General features: G+C 41.6%; 2 protein-coding genes across 4 annotated transcripts; both read right to left on the minus strand.

The window, feature by feature from the left end:
• Window positions 1-515: 515 nt before the first annotated feature.
• On the minus strand, window positions 516-1,708 carry hamp (hepcidin antimicrobial peptide). Its single transcript, XM_030072300.1, has 3 exons — window positions 1,311-1,708; window positions 1,133-1,210; window positions 516-959 (listed from the first exon to the last, which is right to left on the minus strand). The coding sequence occupies exons 1-3, from the start codon at window positions 1,395-1,397 to the stop codon at window positions 852-854; spliced, it is 273 nt and encodes a 90-aa protein (XP_029928160.1). The 5' UTR covers window positions 1,398-1,708; the 3' UTR covers window positions 516-851.
• A 6,270-nt stretch (window positions 1,709-7,978) lies between these two features.
• On the minus strand, window positions 7,979-22,519 carry usf2l (upstream transcription factor 2, c-fos interacting-like). 3 transcript variants are annotated; one of them, XM_030071961.1, is made up of 11 exons: window positions 22,152-22,519; window positions 21,583-21,623; window positions 21,245-21,354; window positions 19,887-20,006; window positions 19,182-19,335; window positions 15,773-15,860; window positions 14,056-14,094; window positions 11,764-11,822; window positions 11,342-11,436; window positions 11,113-11,241; window positions 7,979-10,205 (listed from the first exon to the last, which is right to left on the minus strand). In XM_030071961.1, exons 1-11 carry the CDS (start codon window positions 22,184-22,186, stop codon window positions 10,116-10,118), a joined length of 960 nt encoding a protein of 319 aa, XP_029927821.1. In that variant the 5' UTR covers window positions 22,187-22,519; the 3' UTR covers window positions 7,979-10,115. The 3 variants fall into 3 exon arrangements, with proteins under 3 accessions (XP_029927821.1, XP_029927822.1, XP_029927823.1); XM_030071962.1 differs by lacking the exon at window positions 14,056-14,094 and having other exon boundaries at window positions 22,152-22,517; XM_030071963.1 differs by lacking the exons at window positions 21,245-21,354; window positions 21,583-21,623; window positions 22,152-22,519 and adding an exon at window positions 20,131-20,253.
• Between the last annotated feature and the right edge of the window lie 1,466 nt (window positions 22,520-23,985).

Consider the following 23,985-nt stretch of genomic DNA (forward strand, 5'->3'; position numbering starts at 1 on the left):
AAGCTTTCACAAAGTGGCTCCAGGACGGATGAAGCATTACGCTATATCAGTCAGTGATAGAGAGCGGCAAAACAGACATTTATTTATTTGAGAAGAAGGCAGATGATTGCTTTAATTGTTAATAGAGTAACTCCTTTGCACATTGTGCCTGCTGCATTTCAGTGCCTTTAAATGATTAATTACAGTTTGTTATGACTTATAACAAGGTATAAGTTATAGCAATGGTGTTACTTACTGTGGTACTAGTGATACTCTACTATACAGTAATAATGTGGTATTTGCAGGTGTAAAATGAGCAAGCTGTGGACGATGTGTGCATGTCATTTAGCGGAGTGTATTTTAGCTACAGTGCCAACAAATTCAATAATATCCTGAAAACTGTGCAGCCATAAATCATCATCATTGTGACAAAATTGCTTGTCACACCCACAAATGAGTATGGAAAATATGCCATGACATCTGTGTTATTTGAAATACGTAAAAAGCAGGCATCACTACAACTGTTTCCAGCGGTCAGTATTTATTTGACACCAAGTGTTAACTTGACACATCAGATTCAGATGAAGAAACAGTCACATCTGGAGGATTTTTCAAACTAAATTTCCATATTGAGTTACAAAAAAACTTTAAACTATTACAAACTTACAAAACAAATACAAAACGGCAGTCATTATTTAAATTTATCACAATTTCTTTGTTCGAAATCATAAAAAAAGATGATACAAAACAATGTGCAAGGCTATAATACAGGCTGTGCACTGGAGAGAGAGAGGTCAAGAAAGGGTTGGTTCTCGGCGTGAAACAAAAAAAAGCATAATAAATTAATAAGAAGCCGTTTGTTGCGGGAATCCTCAGAACTTGCAGCAGAAACCGCAGCCCCTGTTGCCCCGGCAGCAGTTGCAGCACCAGCGGCACAACGAGAGGTGGCTCTGACGCTTCTGCCTGATGTGATCTGGCATCTGTATGGGAGAGGAGAGACATAAGCTAGGTGTTCGTCTCCAGCATTATCACACACTCTGTTCATCCTCTCCTTCTGTGGAGAGAGCAGGGTTCTCCGCAGGGAAAACACATCCACTTAGATTTTAATTTGCTCATGGTAATTGGCTTAATTCATTCAGTCAATTGAACATACCATCCACGATTCCATTGACATCTCTTGATGCGCCGCAACTGGAGTGTCATTGCTCCCTGCCTCCTCCAGCTCTTGCACCTGTTAATGAATTATGCACATTTAGGAGCCACATCGTAGCATCCTGACAAAACATTTATGGCTAATAAGCAAATGAAGTGAGTTTAAGTCAAATTCTTACCCCAGTGAATGGGACAGCAGAGCTCTCCAGAATGCAAATAAAGGCGAGCACGAGTGTCACTGCAACTGCAATGCTGAATGCCTTCATTTTTGCTGTTTAAACGGTTTAGTTATTAAATCCCTTGAAGATCAGAGTTGGTCGTCTTCTCTCTCATGGGTGTCACACCGCCGAAGAGCGCCACAATATCTTCAACCGATTCTTCAGCTCCAGTGATGGATCGTGATTGTCTGTGCGAACGGGTGCCTTCAGATCTTTGGGTGACTCTTGTCAGGTCTTCTGAGTCCTCCCCCTGTCTTCTGCTGGAGCATGTGGAGTGTGCTGGTATTTATACACACTTTGGCCACTGTTGCCTCATCACTCAGCGAGGCCCAGCCCATTCAACTATTACCTAACTCCAGCGGGGAAGTTTCACCTTCCCATTTCTCCCCTTTAATACGGGAAATTCTCTAATCTATTTTGGATTGTGGTGTGTGGCTGTTGCACAATATCAGTGTCTGTTCCACAATATCAAACCAACCATGAACTTTTAAATTAAATTATTTTCCGGCGAAGGAACACACAATTCCACACATGAACAAGTTGCTGCCGCAGACTATAACCGCATGCATTTTACAGTATATTGAAGCAATATATATTCTGTATTGACGTGCTAATTCTCCAGGAAGCATTTTTAGAGATTTATCACAAAAATGGTATCCGGTATGACTCTTTTCACTGAAAGGAAAAAAAAAAAAAAAAAAAAAAAACAGTAAGGAATTCAGGATATTCCCACAGCAACATCCAAGACTGCATGGGGGCAAGTTATTGCATGGCTGACTGAGCTGCACTTTCTTTGGCCGGGGAAATCCTTCACTGAGGAGGGGGCACCATGCTGGAGTATCCATTGCTCAGTCTAACGGATGTAATTACAACCTCTCAAATGGAATAATTAGCCCCTTACTCTCAACACACTCTTTTCTTTTTTTTTCTTTTTTTTTCTTTTTCTTTTTTCTTTTTTTTTTTTTTTTTTGCATAATACACGGGAACCTGCAGTTGAACCAAATTAAATCCCTTTGAGAGTGGCAGAACAGTAGCCCTGATAATATATATATATATATATATATATATATATATATATATATATATATAGTGGGAGCCAGGGTGTTTCAGTATGTATTAGTCATTAGTCATAGAAGAATATAATTTAATCTGATGTGGCTTATTGTGTCTAACCAGGAAGGAGGCTCATTTCTCAAGGTGGTTTCATGTCCATGAGAAGCAGTACAGTTCTAAGACTATATCACACTTTTTTTTTTTTTTTTTTTTTTTTTTTTTTTTGGGCTGTTAGACAGTTCTCTGTGATTTGCATTTGTCACACTGTTATATAATGAAGTGTCTAACCTACATTAACATGCAAAATGACAGCAGAGTCTGTGTATACTTGTCCATCAGTCAGACAGTATCAGCAGGTTCTTATGATACTGCGCATTGGAATACCACCCACTGTTGATGGAAATGTGTCATATACAGTATTTGTACAATGAATATTAAAAAAAAAAAAAAAAAAAGCAGGACATGGTAATAACAGCAATGTCCTAATGGTAATGACAGTAATAATTACTATTATAATTACACAGTTGGCCATATAGCAAATGCACAGACAGAATATTTTACTCTAAAATCTTGAGGAACTGCCCTGATTAATATTAATTAACCTGTCAGACTTGGTGAAAATTTGTCAAAACAGCACCAGGCCAGGCATAAATACAAAAATCAATAACGGCGGGACTGAAGGAGCAAAACAGCAGCGACAACAAAATAAAGAGTATAAACTGATAAACCGTGGACCATAACCACTGATAAAATCCGGGGCTGTTTTAATTCCCATTTTTCTAGATTGCCTTTGCTGCACTCAGGCAGGGCAACAACATGTCGCGGCACCCCTGCGTCACTCTGTCTCGTTCACTGATAACATAACCACCCCCCCCCCTCCACTCCCCCCAGCCTGTCGCCTGTGTGACCGCAGCTCGAGTGTCAATAAATAGAACCATGACTCTACACTTGTTGGTATATACTCGCTTTTAATGTGAAAGTGGACTAGTGGAAGTGGAGGTGGTACAGTGTGTCTGTGTCTATGTGTGTGTGTGTGTGTGTGTGTGTATGTGTCTGAGAGAGAGAGAGACAAAGTGAGAGTGACAGAGAGACAGAGAAGGGTCCTTTAGAGGTTGGTTTGGGGTCCCTCTCTGCCGCTTGACGTCGTATATCATGTCCAGTCATGCTGAACACATACCGCTCTGTTTGCTGTATAGTCAGTATGCATGACTCAGCTGTTACTAAGCTGTTCTATCTGCCAGACAAATATGACTTTGGATGACTGTACCAAGACGCAAATGGCATATGCAAAGGTTCGGCGCCTAGTGTGAGAGATGAAAGAGAGAGGAAAATAAGTTAAAGAGAGAGAGAGAGAGAAACAGAGATGGAGAGAGAGAGAGAGAGAGAGAAGTTTGAACAGTGAGGCCTCCGTTTTCCAAGCATGCGTGTCTGTCACAGCCACCGGGGCTATCAGTGGGAATCTTCTGGCCAAACAAAGCTCGGCACCAGCACGGCGGGCGGATTCACCTCAACAGGCGCCACTCCACCTCTCCTCCCCGGTCAAGGGCATTGCCCCCGTCTGTCTCTGTTTCATCATCACCCTACGTCCGTGGCACCACAAGGGGATCCACACATTAACTGTAACGCGGAGCACTGGCCACCGTGACGGCTTGACTGCTGCCAAACCCGGCACATGAACCCCCTCCACCCCCACCCCCCTCGGGCGACACAGTCAGATTGTCGCCTTGAGTGTTTATGTGTTCCCTCAGAACTGGGCCATGTCAGCACCAGGGCTGGTACTTCACAAACACATCATTCGGTAAATAAACGTGAATGGAATATACCGCTGGCCTCCCAGCATGCACTGCACCTCACTGGCGCTGCGCTGTCCCACTGCAATGTGACTTCCCAAACTCGGGGCAGCATGGAGCAGCCGCAGGTTAGTGGGTTGCTGCACTTTGAGCGACACTGATTTATGGCGAGGAATTTCCCATTTTGAGCGTAAAGGGAAGCATGTTACAATAACTGCCCTGGAAGTTTCAGGCTAAAAGTGAACAGTGCAAATACATTACATCTTTATGTTATGCAAGAGTGAGGTGGGATTTCACAAATTTGGGTTTCAAAAACATCTTACACAGCAAAAAAAAAAAAAAAAAAAAATACCCATCTAAGTCATTTTGACTCACAGTATCACAGGGTCACAGGGTTAAAATCTTGTGTGTAAATCTGCCAGTGGGATGAGATAATCTCACTTTATTACAGTGCAGATTGACTTGCTTAGAGATTTTTTTTCTGGGAATATATATGAATACAGCCACAAGTGGGTATTCAAGGGCTTCAAGCACAATAGGGAGACAGTCTTTAAATCGCCCATCTATGTTTAAATGTATAGCTTTACTGAAGACTGATAATTTACAAACAATATGTAAATTGGGTGCTTTTTTGAATAAGGTTTTGCCACTCTTTAAATGATCGAGTGCAGGCTTGTTTTTTCTGTTTACTTCGACCTGTGATGACTCATTATGACTGTTCATCATTTATTTTGTGTTGTTTGTACTCCATACCACAATTGTGGTGAAGAGTTAATAAATATGACTATGACTATGACTATGAACTTACGTGACCTTCAGAAGAATTTGAAAATATGCCACGTGTAAACTGCCACATTGTTGGGAATTCAAACGTCTGGACCTCGGCCTCTAGAAAAGGTGCAAAGCTGGGGTGTTTTTGTCTGTTTAAACTTCACAATAAAAAATAAATCACAATAATTTAACTGGTGGGGATAAAATTCTGAAAATCACACATCACTCTACTGATATCTGGTGTATTGTCAAATACTTTGGTGAAGTTTCATCATTTGACATATCTGAACACCATTTGAAACACCATTTATAGTATCTAAAAAATGTCTGGATCAATTTTTGTGGCATTTGAATGAAGACTTGTGGAGGCACAGGTGTTATTGGATTTTGCATATTTTGAAAAATATAGTGACAGACTTGAATTGATCATAGGCTGCAGTGAGGCAAACTTTTGTCACACATCAGTGGACGTGCTGGAGAAATTTCTGCTCTGAAGGACGTACTTTTTTTTTTTTTTTTTTAAGCCTGGAATGTGAAATGTCTAGACATTTAGATTTGTTGTAATAAGCCATGCCTACTTTAATCAGTCATTACCGACTGAGTCATGACTCTAGATCGTTCAAACTGCATTTCATACAAATCCATGCAGCCAATTACAAGATGTAAACTTTTTGCATTTGTGGCGCCTCCTAGAGATGAAGTACTATATGCAAGCTTCGTGAAAACATGTCTCAAATTTCAAGTTAATATTTCAACGCATTCATGAATTATGGCAAATTTTGGAAAAGTTATTCTGGAAATACAGAATATTGGCTTTTAGAATCAAAACAGACTGACCGAATAAAATTTATGTAATAACTTAAGATCAGCAGAGTCCACAGATGATCCTGACTAAGCTTTAGGATGATCAGTGCAGCGGTTTGTGATGTGACGAGATTTTGAGAGAACTGAGTCCCAAAATTTGACATTTTTAGAGCAGAGGACCATTTGAGCAAAGAGGCAGATGAGAGGACTACAATCAGAAAAGAATTTTGACTTTAGGCAAAGCCGTTTAAGCTAATTGTGAAATTGTAAACTTGATTATTACAGCGCCACCTTGAGGACAAAGACTGTCATTTAACGTGCCTGAGTAGTGGGTGGAATTTGCGACCTCCCTGCTAATTTTGGAGTTTCCAGGCCTTGCGACGGCAAAAACACGTTTAGCAGAGAAAAATAATAAGAAAGAAAGAATGGGGAAAAAAGAGAGAAAACAAACAAAAAACTAAATGTGTGCACACAAGGCAGAATACAGCCCACGATTATCAAGAAGAAACCTTTGGAAACAAGTTGATTAGTGTTGGGAAGAAATTGGATTATCATATTCTACTGACAGATCTTTTAATTTGTTTTAACAAAGACTAAATGACTTGTTAAGACTGTTTTTTTTCCCCAGTGTGCCTGTGTTGTTTCTTGTTATTTGCAGGGGTGACAAATTTGCGTACACCCCAACATTTACATCTTTTTACACATAAAAATGTAGGATTTGTGAGTCCGTTTGATCGCTGGCCATCTAAACACTGTAGAGATCAAGAGTAAAGCTGCTCTGACCAGAATTCTGAGCAGATTCCTACCCCCCCATTACTTGACTGTGGCAGAATACACACCTTTGTTATGGTACTTTTGTGAGGGAGACATGATGGTGCTGGGTAGTGATTAATGTAGGCCCAAGAGAGCTGAGAGTGAGTCTGGTACACAGGCATGAGCCGCATTGTATGTCAGACGGAACAAAGCTCTTTCTGTCAGACATTTTCGACAAATAATAACCTCCAAGAGAGAGGGGCTGTGAATTAGGCAGAGGCAGTGGACAATACCCGCTACTGACAGTGCATTTCTGAGAAGAAAAAAAAAAAGAAGAAAAAGAAAGAAGAAGAAAAAAAAAACACAGCTCACCGCACAAAGGTAAGACAAGCATGCAAGACGTGTAGTCCTGGTTTTCTTTGCAGCATGTGTTGGCCCTCAGCTCGAGCCAGCCATCATGAAAATCAGTCATCACGCACACTGGCAGAAGTGAATATGCACAATAATTAAAAAAGGACCTATTTTCCTGTTCACCTAAATGAATTACAGCTTGTAGCTTTGCCCCACCCTCCAGACAAACTGACAGGAATAGAGAGATAACGCCTGGAAACTGTAATTTGAAAAAAAAAAAAATAATAATAAAATAAAAAATTGACCATAGACATACAGCGCTGATTCAAAATCATTAATGCAGCAGTGCAAATTCATTGGTTATAGCAAAGATACTTGCCGGTGGTTCAAACATCAATTAATTTTAAGTCAATTATCAGGACTGAGAGTTGCATTGTCACAGTGCTCCTGCTTGGGAAGAGCCCTCCCGCACCTATGTCGCTTTAGATTTCCTTTTCAAAACATCGCAGCCCTGCATGGTTCTCTTCAAAGAGGCTTTACAGGTATTGGGTGAAAGAGACAGAGACAGACAGAGAGAGCATGTCCCAATCAGAGAGGTACGTGGGATCAGAGATCAGCCACTTCAAACAGAGCCAGGGACACACAGACGCCTGCCTGCCTGCCTCGCTCTGTGTTTGAGTGGGGCTGTCTGTCAAGACAAGAGACACTGGAGGGGGTGGAGGGTGGGAGGGAGCAGAGGCGAGACCAAACCGGAGCAAATTTAACACATGGTGTCAGGCTTAATGAATACTGATAGATGATGAGGCGTTTTAAGAGTTATTTTAAGAATTTTAAATACTAACACTGAGTGGAAGTAGATTGGAAGTATTCTAGCCTGCGGTTGAAAGATTACCCCAACTGTGGTAGCTTCCTGTCAAAGTGATGCTTGAATGCCTTCAGAGCACAGGTGTATTTTTTATTTATTTTTTTTTACCCAGACTCACACAACCAGCCATTCATTCATTCATTTAAGTTTTACAAGTGCGTTAATTGATTAATATTTTGAACAAAACTTAATCGATTACTGAAGATGTCATAGGGAGAGAAAATGAGTAGCAACACAGCCCATCAAGGTTATTAGCCAGTGAAATTTTATTTTTTCACCATTTTACTTAGAAAAGATGTCTTACAATCTAACCTGAGAACAGTGAGGCTGCTACAGAGAGAAAATGATGCTTTTAAGTTTTCTTTCTTTTGCGATTTCCAAAAAAAAAAAAAAAAAAAAACGAAAAGAAATGCGAAGGGGGGGGAAAAACACAGCCATGAATGACCTTCCATTTGTGAACACCATTGTCTTCCAAAGCATTATTCATGTCTTCACATTCACATTCTCTGCTCTCCTCTCACGAAGGTGTATAAAATTATACTGCAAAACATCTATCATTCAACTTTGGCTAGGATCTTCTTTTGATACATCAGACACTTGCACTATCCATATCAGATTTTAATCTAGCAATAGGAGCAGAACAGCACTTCCAAAGCACGAGGCGTTAACTTACAGTCTGAGATATTAAAATGTGATAGTCTGCATGATTTTGCCAGGGGTCTGAGTGTTGGTTTTGCTTTGCTGGATCCTGAGCTGTTGGTACAGGGAAACGCAATCGTACTCTAATAAGTGACTCTAAAGCTTGATATCTCTCTTCCAATTTCACTCACATTGCCCAAAGCAGAAGAAGAAAAATACATCATGTATATTCATACACATCATCATCAACATTGTTAATATTTGCTTTTTCGGTTAGTACAACCAATTACAGCCTAGTTATTGTTCGCCTGAGTGGGTGGAGAAATATGTGAGATCATTTTCAAGTTTCCAACTCTGCAACTTTTCCTTTTTTTAAACCAAGGAGAGCGAGTTCTGCTCGCCTAAGAAGTGCAACACAGAATTTCTCTGTTCTCTTTTTCCATAGTGAGCAGAAAGTCTTTCAGTACTACTCTCCAGGGTGCTCTCCCCCCTTGTGCGTTGAGCTCCATTTGAAGTGTTGCAATACCAAAATAGAGCAAACAGCTCGAAATGAAACATGTGGGGATTATTCTTACACATATTGAGACACTGGCAAATCACACATGAACAAAGATGTAAATAAAGCCCGCAGTACCTATATTTAGTTTGGCAAAATTTGGAATTTGCACTGCGCTCCTGTCAAGTCCACAACCCAGAGGACTGGGCATGTCAGTCTTCCACACGTTCCATCATTTGTACATTTCAGCTTGCACTTACTAATATTTCAACAATCATATTTCCTTGAGTTATCGGTTTTTCTCTCTGATCAATCAAATGCCTCACAATCCTAGAAGAACACATTCTTACAAGCTGCACACACTTAATGGTAATAATAATGACAAAAGGCCAACACGGAGTTAATGAGTTATTGACTACCATTAATCCGTTGTTTACTCACGGAGACAAACTGCTCTAACATTCGGTAACATCTGTATTAACATGTGGGAAGTCATATCTCCACACACATCAGCCTAGCACCATGAGCTGTCCTTTTCAGAAAAGCACAGCTCCTTTGTCGGTCAGAACAATAGCTGAGCTATCTGAGTCACCTGGGTAAAGCCTAGACATTACTTCTGACTGCAGAATCACAATGTTTTTTGCATAATATGGAGATTTTCACTTATGCTGTAATCCATTTCTCCAGGGCGCATGAGGTTCAGTGTAACTGGTCTCCATCAAGGCTTCTGTCAGCGAGCAGACTAATAAATTAAAACAGCTAAAAACAACAAAATATTAATACAGAACTCAAAAAACACAGACACCAGAATAAAAGCATAAACTAAGTCAAAGATTATTAATGGGGAAAAAAATACACTGACAGGGAACAAAATCAAATGACAAATGGTCAACATCATAGTCCATGTGCGAGGCTACATAAATATGAAACGAGCGAGGAGTTCAACGGAGGGTCTCTCTCCTGGTGCTTATAAAGCACTCTGGTGGTGGTGAGTGGTCACGTTTTCTTGGAGCACATTTCTACTGAGTTGTAACAGGTGGCTATCTCAATAGGACTGGAACAGTCAAGTGCAGCCAAAATTGGCTGCTGAGGGTTCGTAACCTGGGAGCCCATGGAAGGATGCATTCGCTAAGAATAAAGTGATTCTTTACAAGTCGATTTTTCTGCCGTCGTCTTGCCTTCTTTTCCGCATTCGTTTGTGTGTCTGAGTGGTGGTGCTCCTCACTGTTCTTTTCCCCTCCGGCTCACTGCGGCGGTGTCTCTCCGACCATCTCGATGCCGTGCTGCTGGAGTTGCGCTCGGAGCAAGGCATTCTCATTCTTCAGCTCTTCAATCTTGAGAATAAAGAACACAAAATCCTCATTATCAACATCATCATCCCAGTGAAAGCTAAATTTAGCTTCAGGTTTCCAGACCAAACTTTTCTGTTTGAAGACTGGGAGCGCTAGATGCTTCTGAAGTCCACACAGAGCTATGCAATCTCTGGGATTAAAGAGTTCTGTGTACAGGCCTTTTCAAAGACACTCCTGCCCACCACCAACTGGATTATCAAGTCTTGAGGTATGTCATCTTCGCTACATTTCCCTTGGGTGAATCCCAAATTCACTGCCTCTCTACTGTGGGACTGAGGAGAGGATATTGAGATTTGAGTGTCAGAATAAGGATATATTGCTGAGTGCCTCGCGGGCCTGGGATTCAATGGGGAACGAAGACATGTGGCAGCCTCTGAGCTGCAAGGTTTCACAATACTTTCAGCGCATTAGTATGCTGTTAGTCTTCACACAACCCCAGTGTATATTGTTCCTTCGGTCTCTCAAAGCACTGATTTCAGGTAACACTTCTCATTGTATGAGTGCAAACTCTTTGATCCTCTTTGTCAGGCTGTGATGATAAGCTATACAGGTTGAAATCTCAGGAGGGTTTGTTTTTGAGAAATGAGGATACATAGGGGGCTGGATGGATTTCATGCTGCTGGGACTGTAGAGAAAGAGTGTTGCAGTATGCTCTGAAGCAAACTAATCTATTCAATGCAAGAGCAATCTTCACAGCCACATATGCAGCCTAGTGTGGCTGCCTTATTACATCTCAGTTTATTTACGCGCTACACCAACCCACCTCAAAGCAAGACTTCAATTATCATTCATAGCTTTCTTAACCCCTTACTGGAGTCCTGCAATGTCCTTATGATGCCTTATCTGCTGGCTTGAAAGGAAATTGGATTTCATGCACTTGATTGGGTACCTGCTGTCTGCACAGCTCGTTGTCCACTTGTATCCTCTCCACCTCCTTCAGACTCTCCTGCAACCGCTGGTTGCTCTGCCTCAGTTCACGGATGTAGTCGCAAGCCTTGGACAGGATACCCCCTTTGCTCTACATGGACAGAGACAGAATAGCCACACAGATGAAAGCTGACTCTTTAAACAGATGAGTCTTCACAAGCAGCAAGACACAAAGTAAAACACTGCTTTACCGCTCCCGTTTTAGTGCTGTCCATGTTGCAGTCTGGGATAATCTTGGAGAGGGTGACAATCCAGTTGTTGATCTTATCCCTTCGCCGCCTCTCAACTGTTGGGAAGGTATAAAATAGAAACAGGTCACAGCCAATATACTAAACAGTGTTTCCTGTAGATGTGGGGGCTGACACATCCTGAGAATAAGGTTCATTCTTGGACCATTTTGTTTCAGCGACTGCGGGTACCAATCTGCGACTCAGTTTGACAGCTCAAGAGCACTACCTAGTGGCCAGTCCAAAAAAAAGTTATCTGTTCCTAATGGAACAACTGGATAGAGCTCTGATTTCCTTGTTACAGTAAACCCTACATTTAGGCACGCTGCATTGTGTCGTGTTGTCTCTGATGGTACGCAAAGCCACAATCACGAGTAACTGCCCACCTTCATTATGTTGCGCTCTCCTCCTCTCATCTCTTGGTGTTCGGGGTCCATCCATTTTCCTGTGGAAAGACAGAAAATTTAATTCTTCTCATACACAACAATACCTCCCATCTCTCAGTACCGTACAATCAGACACAAATCCAAAGCGCCGCATTCAGTTAATCCTTTGCCAATTAAAACTTGTTCTTCACTGTTATCTTTAAATTGACCCCTTTTTGTACTCACAGCCCTATCCAGCCCCCAGTATGCTGCTGAACAAGGGCCTCTGAGGCTGCATGGTGCCTTTGGTGGCCATGCCGATATGTAATCATACAGGGCAACATATGCAGTCATGACATGACCCCATGCCCTGGAGCTGAGGTGCTGTGACTAGAATACTGAGACTGTCTGGACCATCAAACTTCTTATTCTTATAGGCTGTCCTCTTCCCAGGTGTGGCCCGGAGGGAGCCTTCTGTTTTATTATGCTGCTGTAGAACACCAGCTGCTGTCTATTGGAGTTTGGGCAGACGGCTAATGACACAACTGTCTCTTGTTTCTGTGCCTTCCCTTAGGTATTCTGTTAATTAAGTCCCTGAAACGTGATATGGAGACTCATCCAACCACACATCATGGCACGAACAGGCCAGTGGCACACCGGTACGTAGTAATACGTATGCTACATCCCAATCATGCTTTTGTGTCATTAATAAAATGTGCAATTAATACTGTACCATTTCCTCCAGTTAATGTGGAATACAGTCTGTGGTGAAAGAATAGGGACAGTGCAGTGAAATTATTTTATCTTAAAAACAAATAAATAAGAAATGTATATTTCCTATCAAAACATCTGGAAGGCAAATGTACAGTGTGCATCACTGATGTCTTTCTTGCATTAAAAAAAAAAAAAAAAAATCAAAGTATATTACTTCTTTGTACACTGAACAAAGTAAGTTAATGTCACGCAAGGTCATTCACATGGATTTGTCTATCACCTTCCAACACCTTTATTCTGTGGTGCTGAATTTGTGACCCATCAACATAACCAGACTGCTGATATCTTCCTTTGAGATAGCCACGCCAAACTGCAGTTTCTCTTGTATCTCAACGCATCTTAATGGGATTTCAGCTGTATAATGGATTCTGCCCTACAGTACTTTTAGGCAGAGTGGATGACTGTATGAATAACTAAATTTACAGGCCTAGGGGAGAGTTTTTCCCCCTTTCACATCTCATGGAGACGCACCTCATCTGAGGGCTCCCGAGAGATATTGTAACCAAGGAAATCCATGAGAAAATTACCAGAGTGCAACAGCACTACTGAAACACCCTATACTAGTTGAAAAATAGATGCAGAAGACAATTTGTTTTTTTGGCACTCTATTGATTCTCAAAAGTTAAATCCTATTTTTGCATTCCTGACTCTATAGGCAGATGCGAGCAGAGGGTCAGCTGCAGCACAGCACTCCAGTAGGTGGCAGGGAACGGGTATCCTGCTCAAAGACATTTCAGCAAGGCGGATGTTTGCTGTCAGATGTTGCAAGCAGGACTTTACAATTGAAGGAGCTGTCTCCTCACACACTGCTGACTATTTTTAAGCTATTACATCATTCAGGGCCTGGAGACAATGTCAGTCAAATTTATCTATGTTGTGCAAAATAATCGACGTGCTTTTAGGTACAAGGGACTGCATCTTGTGCTTGGCAGAATCTCTCAATGGATGATATGATGTCCACTTGGATCAATGTGAAGGATGATTGATTAAAAATATCTTTATGTGCAAATAATTGCTATATGTTACGGATAAATGAAATAATGGAGAAACTGCTGTCTTCACTGATTAAACTGTTTGAATATTCTTCTGACAAAAAATGTAACTTTCATGAGATTATGTCAAAGGGGACTGCCTGAATGATGTCCAAATTCTTTTACTTCTTACTTATTCCAAACTAGGCTAAATTAAAGAACAAAACTCACATTCGAACAACTAAGACAAAGCACACTTTGAAACTCATACTAAAATAAAAGTGTGGAGAGGGCCATCTGTTTCCAGATGGAGAACAATGACCTAATTTCTAAGTCCTAATGGAAAAATAACTTTGCCACAAGCACAACTAACAACAATAGATCGGGGTCAACACTGGAGAAATGTTACATCTGTGTCTCACACATCAAGAGCAGGAGGAATCAGCAGGGAGTTGTGGGAGGGGAGAGGAGGGCATAAGTTTGTGTGCTTCTTCTCTCTTCTTGTGATCTAATTTGATTAGTTCATTTGCTGTGAGGGAGAGTGGGGGAATGTGGAAATTGTCCTCACCAGTTTAAACCTTCATGTTGCAGCACCTCATTTTCATCTCTGCAAATGGTAGGGCAGGTAAGGTTGGGAGTTTTCATTCATTTTACTCACATATCAATAATAATGTCATAGTTAATTAGTTTACACTTCACTGTAATGCTGAATCTTGAGTCAAAAAATCATACATAATTCATATGAGAGGAAATAAATAGAAACAAACACTGTGGATAGGCATGCTGACAGAAGAAAAAAACATTATACTTCCTATGTCAACACATCAATGCATACGCTGTCTTGCTACAAAGCTTGTTCTTTACTCCTGCCTGTTAAGCAGTCTGTTGTATGCTGTGAACATCAAGCACCATCAAGAAGAGCAGATCTGCTGCCAAAATTATGAATACAGAACTCCCCATAATGATGCCCACAACAAAACAGACTAGAGCTCTGAGAAATCTCAAGTTCTCTGACTGTAGTCATAAACACAGACAGGGAAGAAGTCAGCAGCATTGTTGTTTATCGATATACCTGAACTGACAAATAATGAATGAAAGACAGGGCCAATTAATGCTGAGTGTCTACTGTCTGCGTCTTTGTTAAACTAACCATATCGTAATGAGGAGGTAATGAGGAGCAAAGTCGGTTTCAGACAGCAATTTGATGAGGAGAGCTGACATGACACCTCTAAAAAATAAAATTATCACTGGGCTGCGTCACATCGTATGTTGCAGTGAGCAGGATGGTATAAAGGTTAAAAAGACCGTCCCACAACTGAAAGGTCACGGGATTGACCCCCTACAATAGCTACTGTGTCTCCATCAACAACTGGTTTGAATGTGTTGTGCAAAAGTAATCTTGAGTAAAGCACTGAGCAGCTGCTGTCCCTCTGTGTGAGAGCACAAGCTAAAAGTCTGTTTCACGGGTTAAGGGTTAAGCATGAGCATGGTGCAAAACGGAAGAAATATTCACTTTTGGCTCAATGCTGATTCAATTTGAGATTGGTCATGTGTTCAAAAAATAATTTGCCATTCAAGGACCTTGCATCTCTCAGCCTTATGCCTCATGTGCCAATGTGTTTCAGGTACACAAGCATACTCTGTATCTGAGCTCAAGCATGCTGTCATCTTTTTTTTTTTTTTTTTTATCTTGTTATAGTCTTGCTAATAAGCCAGAACTCAGCTGGTGACGACAGTATACAATGAAAATAGCTATAAGTCAGTTTGTTTTGCTCAGGTGAGCCTGCTGATTGTCTTAATAACAGCAATCACCAGCATGTGACTAACAGTTGGAGAAAGTCTGAGACAAACCCCTTTGATGCACAATCATTATGAGCCATGTTGTGAGTTTGAGAGAACAACATAACAGAGGAGGCATGTGCTGGAATTAAGATCCCTGATAAAACATCACCCTTCAGCAAGTTCAGGAGAGATTACAGAAACTCTATGGGCAGAAATGCAGCCTGGACCATATTAGAAAACTACAGTAGCATTTCATGCTGTATAAATCAATCAGAATGTAAACAGCAATTTCCCACACTTTTACAGTAAAAGCTCTTCCAAAATTCAACAGGGCTAACTAACAGCTGACTGTCTGGTTAAATGACCAAAGTGCTTATTTCCAGTGGCACTGACACAGGGCATCACAATAATGATTTTGCATTTTGACATTTACTTTGTTCTCAGAAGTAGCTGTGCCTAATATTGCAAAGTGAGTGTAGGTAACTAATAGGGCTGATACTCACGTGGGGTAGGGCTGTGTGCGTGGGGCTATGGTTCGTGGCGTGCCTGTTTGAATGACATCAGGCGGGGTCATCATCACGTAAAACTGACCTATGAAGATGAGAGGAGTTGTCAATAACTGGTGAGCACGGAAAGGAAACAGACCTGGCAGGGAATGCTTGTGATGTTCTCTGATGAAACGTCTCACAACAAAAGACAGCTCTAACTAAAACCCCTCTTAAAAAACCAACCACACCATCCACTCCCACACAGAGAACAGCAAAACAACATTTTATTGCTTTGTTTACAATGCTGGCAGCCCTCAAAGGTATCAACATCAAGATACAAACAAGCAGATCCTTTTCTCCCAACATAAATATTACATTTTGCAGCCTCTAAAACATCATAAAGGAGGCAATATAATTTTTTTACAGAAGAATACATGGAATGCATTCGACGGCATGCAAAAAACATCATTTTCGGCACTGCTATGGGGTCTGTCGGACTAAAAAAAACATAAAATCCAAAATCCTGTGGGTCAGCCAAATGGCCAATTTGGCCTTTCCAAACACACATTTCAGTGAGAGGGAGATCCATGATCCAGCAACAAGAATAGAGGTGATACCTTAAATATAAAAATGCACAACAGAACAGGAAAGTGCAACACTCTCTCAACATGGAAACAATAGGACCCTTTTTACTGTGACATTTTGGTCCAGATGCCATTCATCAGACAACAATAGAAAAGAACAATGAAGAGAATAAACAACCTCAAGGGTGATTACAATAAAAGGCAATCACAAGTCAAACAATATCTACATAGCAAAAAGATTCAAGGTGAACAACGAGGGTGGAAAATGTGATTGGACAAGAAATCAAAAAGCATCAAGTCACAGGCAACTGGACTTCATGTTTGTCTTGAAGAGATTTCGTCACTCATCAAGGAAGCGTCCTCAGCTCTAATGACAAGTGGGGGCGTCTCATGCAATTAAACCCTTGAGGCTCGTTCACACCAGGATGTCACATGTGGGTCGGTCAGGTCATGTGCAACTTGTTAAGGTCACCTGGCGGTCATGAGAGAGTCAGGTGTCAGTGGGTGGGAAGTGCTGTCATGGCAGTTTTTAAGTTGCGTCTCAAACCCCCGTATGTGTCTGCACTGTCAGTCAGCATCAGCGGCTCAGCGGAAGAAAATGATTGAACAGATTCCGAGTGGTGTGAAAATGATAGACTAATGCTAGTTTGTTGCTTTATCTTTATTTATCAATCCCAAGGCTTCCAGTTTGCTTTTGTGAAACTACTGTTTCCTCCTGGTACAGAGTTATTTCCTCCCATACAGGCCCAGTGTGTGCAAGCGTGTTAGCAGTCAGCTGTAGTCTGCGCAGCGTGTTCTAGGGCTGACCCAAATGCTTTGATGTTTCGTTCCTTGCCGTTGTATTCGAACGGCAAAGTCAGTATTCCAATATCTGTATATGTACACATATTACTCATTTATAACCCCACATCTCATTTCATCTACCTGCAAAACTAAGATGAGAGCTATGTGTTGGAGACCAAGTTGATGGAGGAGATTCACACAGCAGATAATACTGCACAAAGACAGGGAGAGGTGGCCAAGACATATTGTCAGAAAGGAGAAAAGAGTTTCAGTGTTTCTGCAGACACGGTGAAGCTGACAGTTATGTGCAGTGAAGGTAAGCGTGTGTGTGTTAGCTAACACTGCGTGTCAGCTGTGTGACCGGCAGAGAGCACCCTGCTGTGGCTGCTTTCTGTGCCGTGCTGTGCGGGGTGCTGCATGTATTTACAGTGTAACACAGGAGCTTGTAGTCTGAAAACAACCCACGACAAATCCCTTTTGCTGGCCTGAACGGCAGCTAGCACCTAGCGTTGTTAGTAATAGCTGAGTATAGCTGAGCTGTGTGCACCTGCAGCACCATGCTGGACAGGTGACAAGTTTATTGTGCTCTGAAAGACACCACGGCACGCATATAAAGTACCACAGCCGATGGACAGCTACATAAACATATAAGACAACCCTCGCGCCCCCAGCTCAAATAAATTCGAATGACTGTGCCAAAGCTTTGAAGCCCAGGACAGGGTATTCACAACAGCCCTAGTGTGTTCATGGACAACTTTAAACAGATGCCATGATGCGACACAAAGTGATCTGACCATTGGCTTCGGTCAGCACTAGTTATTTGACGTTGACTTGGTGTATCCTGGCTCCAACACACACTGCAATGCGGGTCTTAAGCCCTCCTTGCCCAAACTGCACCATGCTTGAAGAAGAGATAGACAGCAGCCACCCTTACTCCTGACAGCCCCCAGTTTCAGCAGATGTCCTCAGCTGAGCAATTCAGTGATCTTCCACTTGTCTGGTACCACCAAACAGCCCCTTATGGCATTCAGCAGGAAACCCAGCACTTCTTTGATGAACTCTTACAGCAGAATCAACAAGGTCAAGTTAGTCTGCTTGCAAAGCTCTTTGGGGATTTCCAACCTCCTCATGACAGGAGACAGTAGATGTGCCAGCTCAGTAATACAACCTCCCATGAGGCACTGACTTAAGGTGACAGAAAGCACCAAGGGAAGACACTGGGTTACAGAATAGAGGCTCTTCCCCAATCCACTGTCCAGGCACTAAAATCTCCACACATTCATGGATCAGCAGGCACCAGGAAACTCGTTCTCCCCAACAAATGCTGGTTCTGTATAATAGTTTCTGAGTTGTCTAGAGCTAAAAGGCTGACATTCTGCTCTCCAGATTCACTAAGCCGTGACCCTCCTGGACAAGCAGGCGCAGGACAGCAGCCCTCAGCCAATGAAGTTCTGACCAAACTTCTTCTAAATTTCAGTCAGAAAACCACTACTAGTTTTAGTGATGCCACATTGCAAACAACCCCAAAAGCACAGGGCAGGAGGACATGTGACATAAAGTGAACCACATCAAAAAACTTAGTTTTGGATAACCTAACCGTAACCCTAACACTGCAATTTCTGAATTATTACACGATGCATGTTCTTCTCACAGGGAAAAAATGTTACAGACATATTACTGAGAAAGGTATTCCAATAGTGTGGAAAACATGCTGTCTAGGAATCAAGCTGCATAGCAGAAAACCTCATTATACTCAAACTGAGCAAATCATTAGTATAGCATCTAAATCAGAATAAAACTTCATGTTTCCATCAAAACATTCTCCGAAAAACAGTAATATGATGTAAAATCAATATTGTACAACTCTGGTTTCATTCACACACTCCAACCTGTGGAGAGGGTATGATGGTTTATTTTTCTGTCTCATTACAGATAGATAGCTGTTCTCTCTGTCTGGTACAACTCTGTGGTTTTCTTTGTCACTAAGTAGTATGGCTAAATTAGCCCTCTAGCACTGTGATAAGCTTCAGCCCAAGTTAGTGTGAGAACTGACTCACCCCCTGCCTGTGAGAGTGTGGGGTCTGTGGTGGCCTGCACAGACACAGTCCCGTCGCTCACCGCGGTGGCAGGGAAGTAAGCGAAGCGTGTCTCCCCACCCACTGCCTCTCCCGCTGGGCTTCCTCCATTACTGAAAGGGTTTTGGATCACAGCCTGTGAGAAAAAGAAAGAGAATAGAGCCTCCACAAGTAGCACTAGAGCAGTCACAGTAGGTAACAGCACACCTGTGTCTCTATCGCACTGGGTGCTGCACCCACATCCACACACACTCCCAGCTAGATATGATGAGGGGCAGCGAGGGTTTCACCTATGATGTCACTTTCTAGACAAAATATGACACTACAGCAAATTTTGAGTCAGAAAGACAGATTTGTCATTTCTATTTAAGTACAAAATTAATCAAACACACAACCTTAAGAGGCCCTAAGTAGTTGATGTTCCAAAACAGAGTATCAGCTGAAAGTTGAGTTTTGAAACCCAGAAATCGCAGCACATGAAGAAGTCATCGAGCCATTAATATAGATAAATGACCCGATCAAGCCTATGCAGATCTTGTGCTATGAGCCAGTAAACATTAGGGAAAAAAACAGGGAAATTACATAAACTTGCAGCTGAGAAAAAGTGTCTAAGTGTGAAAAAAAAAACAGCTATTACTAATAAACCAAATAAAAAACAACATGACCATGTGTTGGGGTTTCTGGTACCTGAGCCACTGCCTGAGGAGCCCCAGTGAAGGCAGCTGTAGAGACAACGCTCACTGCTCCTCCCCCATCATCTCTTCCCTCCAGCTGCTGGTCCGTCACCTGGACAACACGGTACGTCACCTGAGGGGTGGACAGACGCACACAGGCGGAAAGAAAGAAACAGAGAGCAAGAGAGAGTGCTATTTTATACAATTTTCAACACTGCCCACAAGGCAGGTGTCTCATGTACAAAACAAAACCTTACCTCACTTGAAGATTTGTTTATCATATCTACTGCTCCAGCTCAGCCGAGCCTAGTATCTGACTTGACAGTCCTGCTCTAAGCGCTGCACTGATCTCACCATCGCAGACAATATGCTTATGCTTCAGAATGTGCCTGATTCAATTTAAAAAAAAAAAAAAAAAGTCTGGAAAATCAGCTTGTTTGTTCCAAAGAATCAGTATTTGTACCCCCTAATCATGTGACTCCCCTCCTGACTGACATGTGACACCAGCCGCATGCCAATCCTAAACCAGAGTGGAATCACATGATCACTCACACCAGTGCATGTCATGCCAAATGATCCACACAGATCATCAACAAACTATTAATTCCCTCAAGTGTAAATCATCCAAACGAGGACAAAATGTGAAAGTCGACTTATCTTTTCCAGTTAATCTTTTTGCATCGTGATCCCATTGCACATCACTGACCGCTCTCGTAAAATTAAAAGACAGTTTTGTGGTATTGTTTTGTGATTTTTCATTTTGTGTGGCTTTTGAATCACTCCTTTCTTCTACTAACGTATTTCTTTTCAGGGTCACAGGAGGCTGCAGTCTATTCCAGCAAGCAAAAAAAGTCACACTGATGCATATGTGCAATTCAGTCTCAAATTAACCATGTCTTTAGAATCTGGCAGAAAACTGGAGACAAACACTGAAATTCACATAAACATGGGGAGAAAATGCACACCACACACAGCAACAGCTGGAGTCAGGAACTAATCCCTGGCCCTTCTTGCTGTTAGGTGGCACTGCTAAGCCTAAGACACTAACAGAGTGCAGCAAACCTGGCATTACCTGGATCAACAACAGTGTTTATAACGTGGCATTATTGTAGAATGATACACTGCCTAGGTCTCAGAGTGATAATGCACTATACATGAAAACTGTATGTACTGTGCAGCTCTGTTAATTGCTACTCTTATGTCTCTACACAAATACCCCCAAGACATTTGTTCTACCGGGAAATAAAGAAATTCTGATGTCTTGTTTTCTAAGCACAAACAAAATCTATACATAGAAAAATATGTATTTCCATATGCTGTAAGGTGAGAATTTTTTTTTTTTTTTTTAAACTCTGTTTATTGGTTACTTACCTGCCCACCTTCAGTGCGGAACTGATATTGTATGTTATGGTCACCAAATGCTGAAGCCTGCTGAACACTGGCTATTGTAACAGCTGTTGGCTCTTCTCCTCCTGTTCCGTCTCCAGGGAAAAAGAGAAGAAAAAAAAAGAAGTTGCGAGATTGGAAGGGAAGAAAAACAAAGCAGACTGCTACCAAGTCCTCAGTTCAGCTGCAGTAGACATCATGTCAGCTGCAGCATGATGCCACTTAGCCCTGAGCAGTTTGTAATAACACAATATATCTGCATCACTGCTGTGCAAGTGTCACAGGCGGTCTGTCACTGCTAGGTCAGGAAATCCTTAACTTACCTTCGGATATTTGAACAATCTCCTCTTCTTGCTTTTCTTGGCTGAAAACACAGAAATACAGGCAACTCAGCTCCAAGAATCACGCAACCTGCTGCTTTCCTCAATCTAACTGCAAGTTAATGCTATAAAAAAAAAAAAAAAACAATTAGTGTGCTCTGCCACATTAGCTTTTTAAATGATGGGTATCTTTTCAAAGAAACCAGTCAAACAAAAGCCACAAACCCACAATGTCAACACTGCCGCTGCCCTAAAGTTACCTGTAACAGTTTGTGGCTAATAAGAGTTGTTTATGTTGAATAGCCAAGCTAGCTATATTGTCAGATATTTCGTCCATGTTTCTGTTTTTTGCACATAAATGTTCAAGGCAACAACCACGTCCATTGCGAAGAAAGATTGTCTGGCTCAATTGTTTGCAGCTTTAAGACTGAATTCGTTTTGACAACAGTTTTTTTTTTTTCCTTTTTTTTTTTTTTAGGTCAGGCCTAGGTTAGCGTCGTTAGCTAGCTCGCAAGATAGCATGTAGCCTGGTAGCCCGGTTCTGTTAGCCATTTTGGCCGCCACTCAGTTACCTTGCGGTGTCCAGACTCTGTTCGAGCATATCCATCAGGGTCAGAATAAAAAGTGATATTCGGTGTCACAGACGGAGATGGAAGTGCTGATCACGGGAACAAACACTCGGGTCATGTGAGAGAGACAGCCTAGGACACGTGAGGTATGGCTCGGTCTCGAAGTTAAAATGGAGGCCGCTGCCGCCGCTGGGTGATCCGAGGTGACTCGCTCCGGCTGCCCCGCACTGTGCGACTTCCAGCTCGGCGGCGATCACGGTCCAAACTGTTTTCCGCCCCGTGTCGTCAAAGTATTAACCCGAATCTCCTTGATAATTGGGCTGATACAGGGCTGCAGATTTCGGTCACTTGAGGAGGAAGTGGGCAGGTCAGATCACCTGTCACAAATGTCTAATTTAAGCTCCTGTCCCACAACCCCATAGACTGTGAATGGTCATGAATATGATGGGATACATTTTCTGAATAGAACTATGGGATAAAACGTGTTTGTTTGTTTGTTTGTTTAGTTTTTAAATAAACAACAACGCTTTATTTGCCATGGGAAAGTTGATTTTTTCAGTTGCCTGGTAGGAGCCTAGTTAATATTTTACCCTGCTTCTTAATACACATCAGCCTAATCTCTGGCCACTTTTGCTTCAAGTAGTAACACTTTTACTACCACTGCTACTACTACTACCACCACCACTAATAATAATAATAATGATAATAATAGTAATAATAACTAATATGCCAGTACTTTTTTTAATATATATATATATACACTACTCACAAAAAGTTAGGGATATTTGGCTTTTGGGTGAAATTTATGGAAAATATAAAATGTTCACGCTACAGTGATATTATATCATGAAAGTAGGGCATTTAAGTAGAAGCATACACTGGTGATTTCCTCATCTCAAACAATTTCTTGAAACAAAAGCCAACAACAGTGGTGGATATACCACAACAAAAAATGTCAGTGTCAATAACTTGTCATGTGCCCTTGAGCATCAATTACAGCTTGACAACGACGTCTCATGCTGTTCACAAGTCGACTTATTGTCTGCTAAGGCATGGCATCCCACTCTTCTTGAAGGGCGGCCCTCAGGACATTGAGGTTCTGGGGTACAGAGCTCCGAGCCTCTACACGGCGACTCAGCTGATCCCATAGGTTTTCTATGGGATGCAGGTCTGAGAAAGTGCAGGCCACTCCATTTGAGGTACCCCAGTCTCCAGCAGCCGTTCCCTAATGATACGACCTCGATGAGCTGGAGCATCAAACACCTGATGTGAATTTTGCCGTTAAACTCCTTGTTAGAGAACAGCAACTTGTGCAAAAAGTACTGAAACATTGAACAGTTGGACATGTGCATTCAAAAGTTTACAGAAGGTCACATTAAGTTCACCTGTAAAGGTTATAATGCATTTTAGGTTCATCCTGAAATTTCACCCGAAAGCCGAATATCCCTAACTTTTTGTGAGTAGTGTAGGTTGAATACTGGCTGTGTATGATGGGATCAGGAAAAAAAATCAAGACTGCATAGTATCGCAATATTTTGTGTAGTGATATTGTATCGATACACAGAGGCTAAGTATCGATATTGTATAGGTGTAATTGGTGCAACATTAATGACAACCAGGTTTTTATGACAGCGTTGACATTTTGCTGCAATAAAAATGACTGAAGTGAGATGAACAGAATGAAAACTTAATTATCGTATTATATAAAACAGATGTTGACTAAGTTTTTCCCTTGAGGACATAATTTGCAGTTTTAAAGAAGGTAATGAATTGTATTCCAATACATGTTATTGCAGTACTCAGTATATTGCAAAATATTTAAATCTCAACACTGTCT

Source organism: Myripristis murdjan, chromosome 16 (assembly GCF_902150065.1).
Source record: "Myripristis murdjan chromosome 16, fMyrMur1.1, whole genome shotgun sequence".
In the NCBI taxonomy this organism is placed as follows: Eukaryota; Metazoa; Chordata; class Actinopteri; order Holocentriformes; family Holocentridae; genus Myripristis; species Myripristis murdjan.

What these genes read in the sequence shown, in the direction of transcription:
- hamp (XM_030072300.1), bottom strand. Translation starts at nt 1,397, where the DNA reads ATGAAGGCATTCAGCATTGCAGTTGCAGTGACACTCGTGCTCGCCTTT. An exon ending in CTGCTGTCCCATTCACTGGG is followed by an intron (nt 1,211 to 1,310) that starts GTAAGAATTTGA and finishes ATTCATTAACAG; the next exon opens with GTGCAAGAGCTGGAGGAGGC. An exon ending in TGTCAATGGAATCGTGGATG is followed by an intron (nt 960 to 1,132) that starts GTATGTTCAATT and finishes TCTCCCATACAG; the next exon opens with ATGCCAGATCACATCAGGCA.
- usf2l (XM_030071961.1), bottom strand. Translation starts at nt 22,186, where the DNA reads ATGGATATGCTCGAACAGAGTCTGGACACCGCAAG. An exon ending in CAGAGTCTGGACACCGCAAG is followed by an intron (nt 21,624 to 22,151) that starts GTAACTGAGTGG and finishes CTGTGTTTTCAG; the next exon opens with CCAAGAAAAGCAAGAAGAGG. An exon ending in GAGAGCGCAACATAATGAAG is followed by an intron (nt 11,437 to 11,763) that starts GTGGGCAGTTAC and finishes CCTTCCCAACAG; the next exon opens with TTGAGAGGCGGCGAAGGGAT.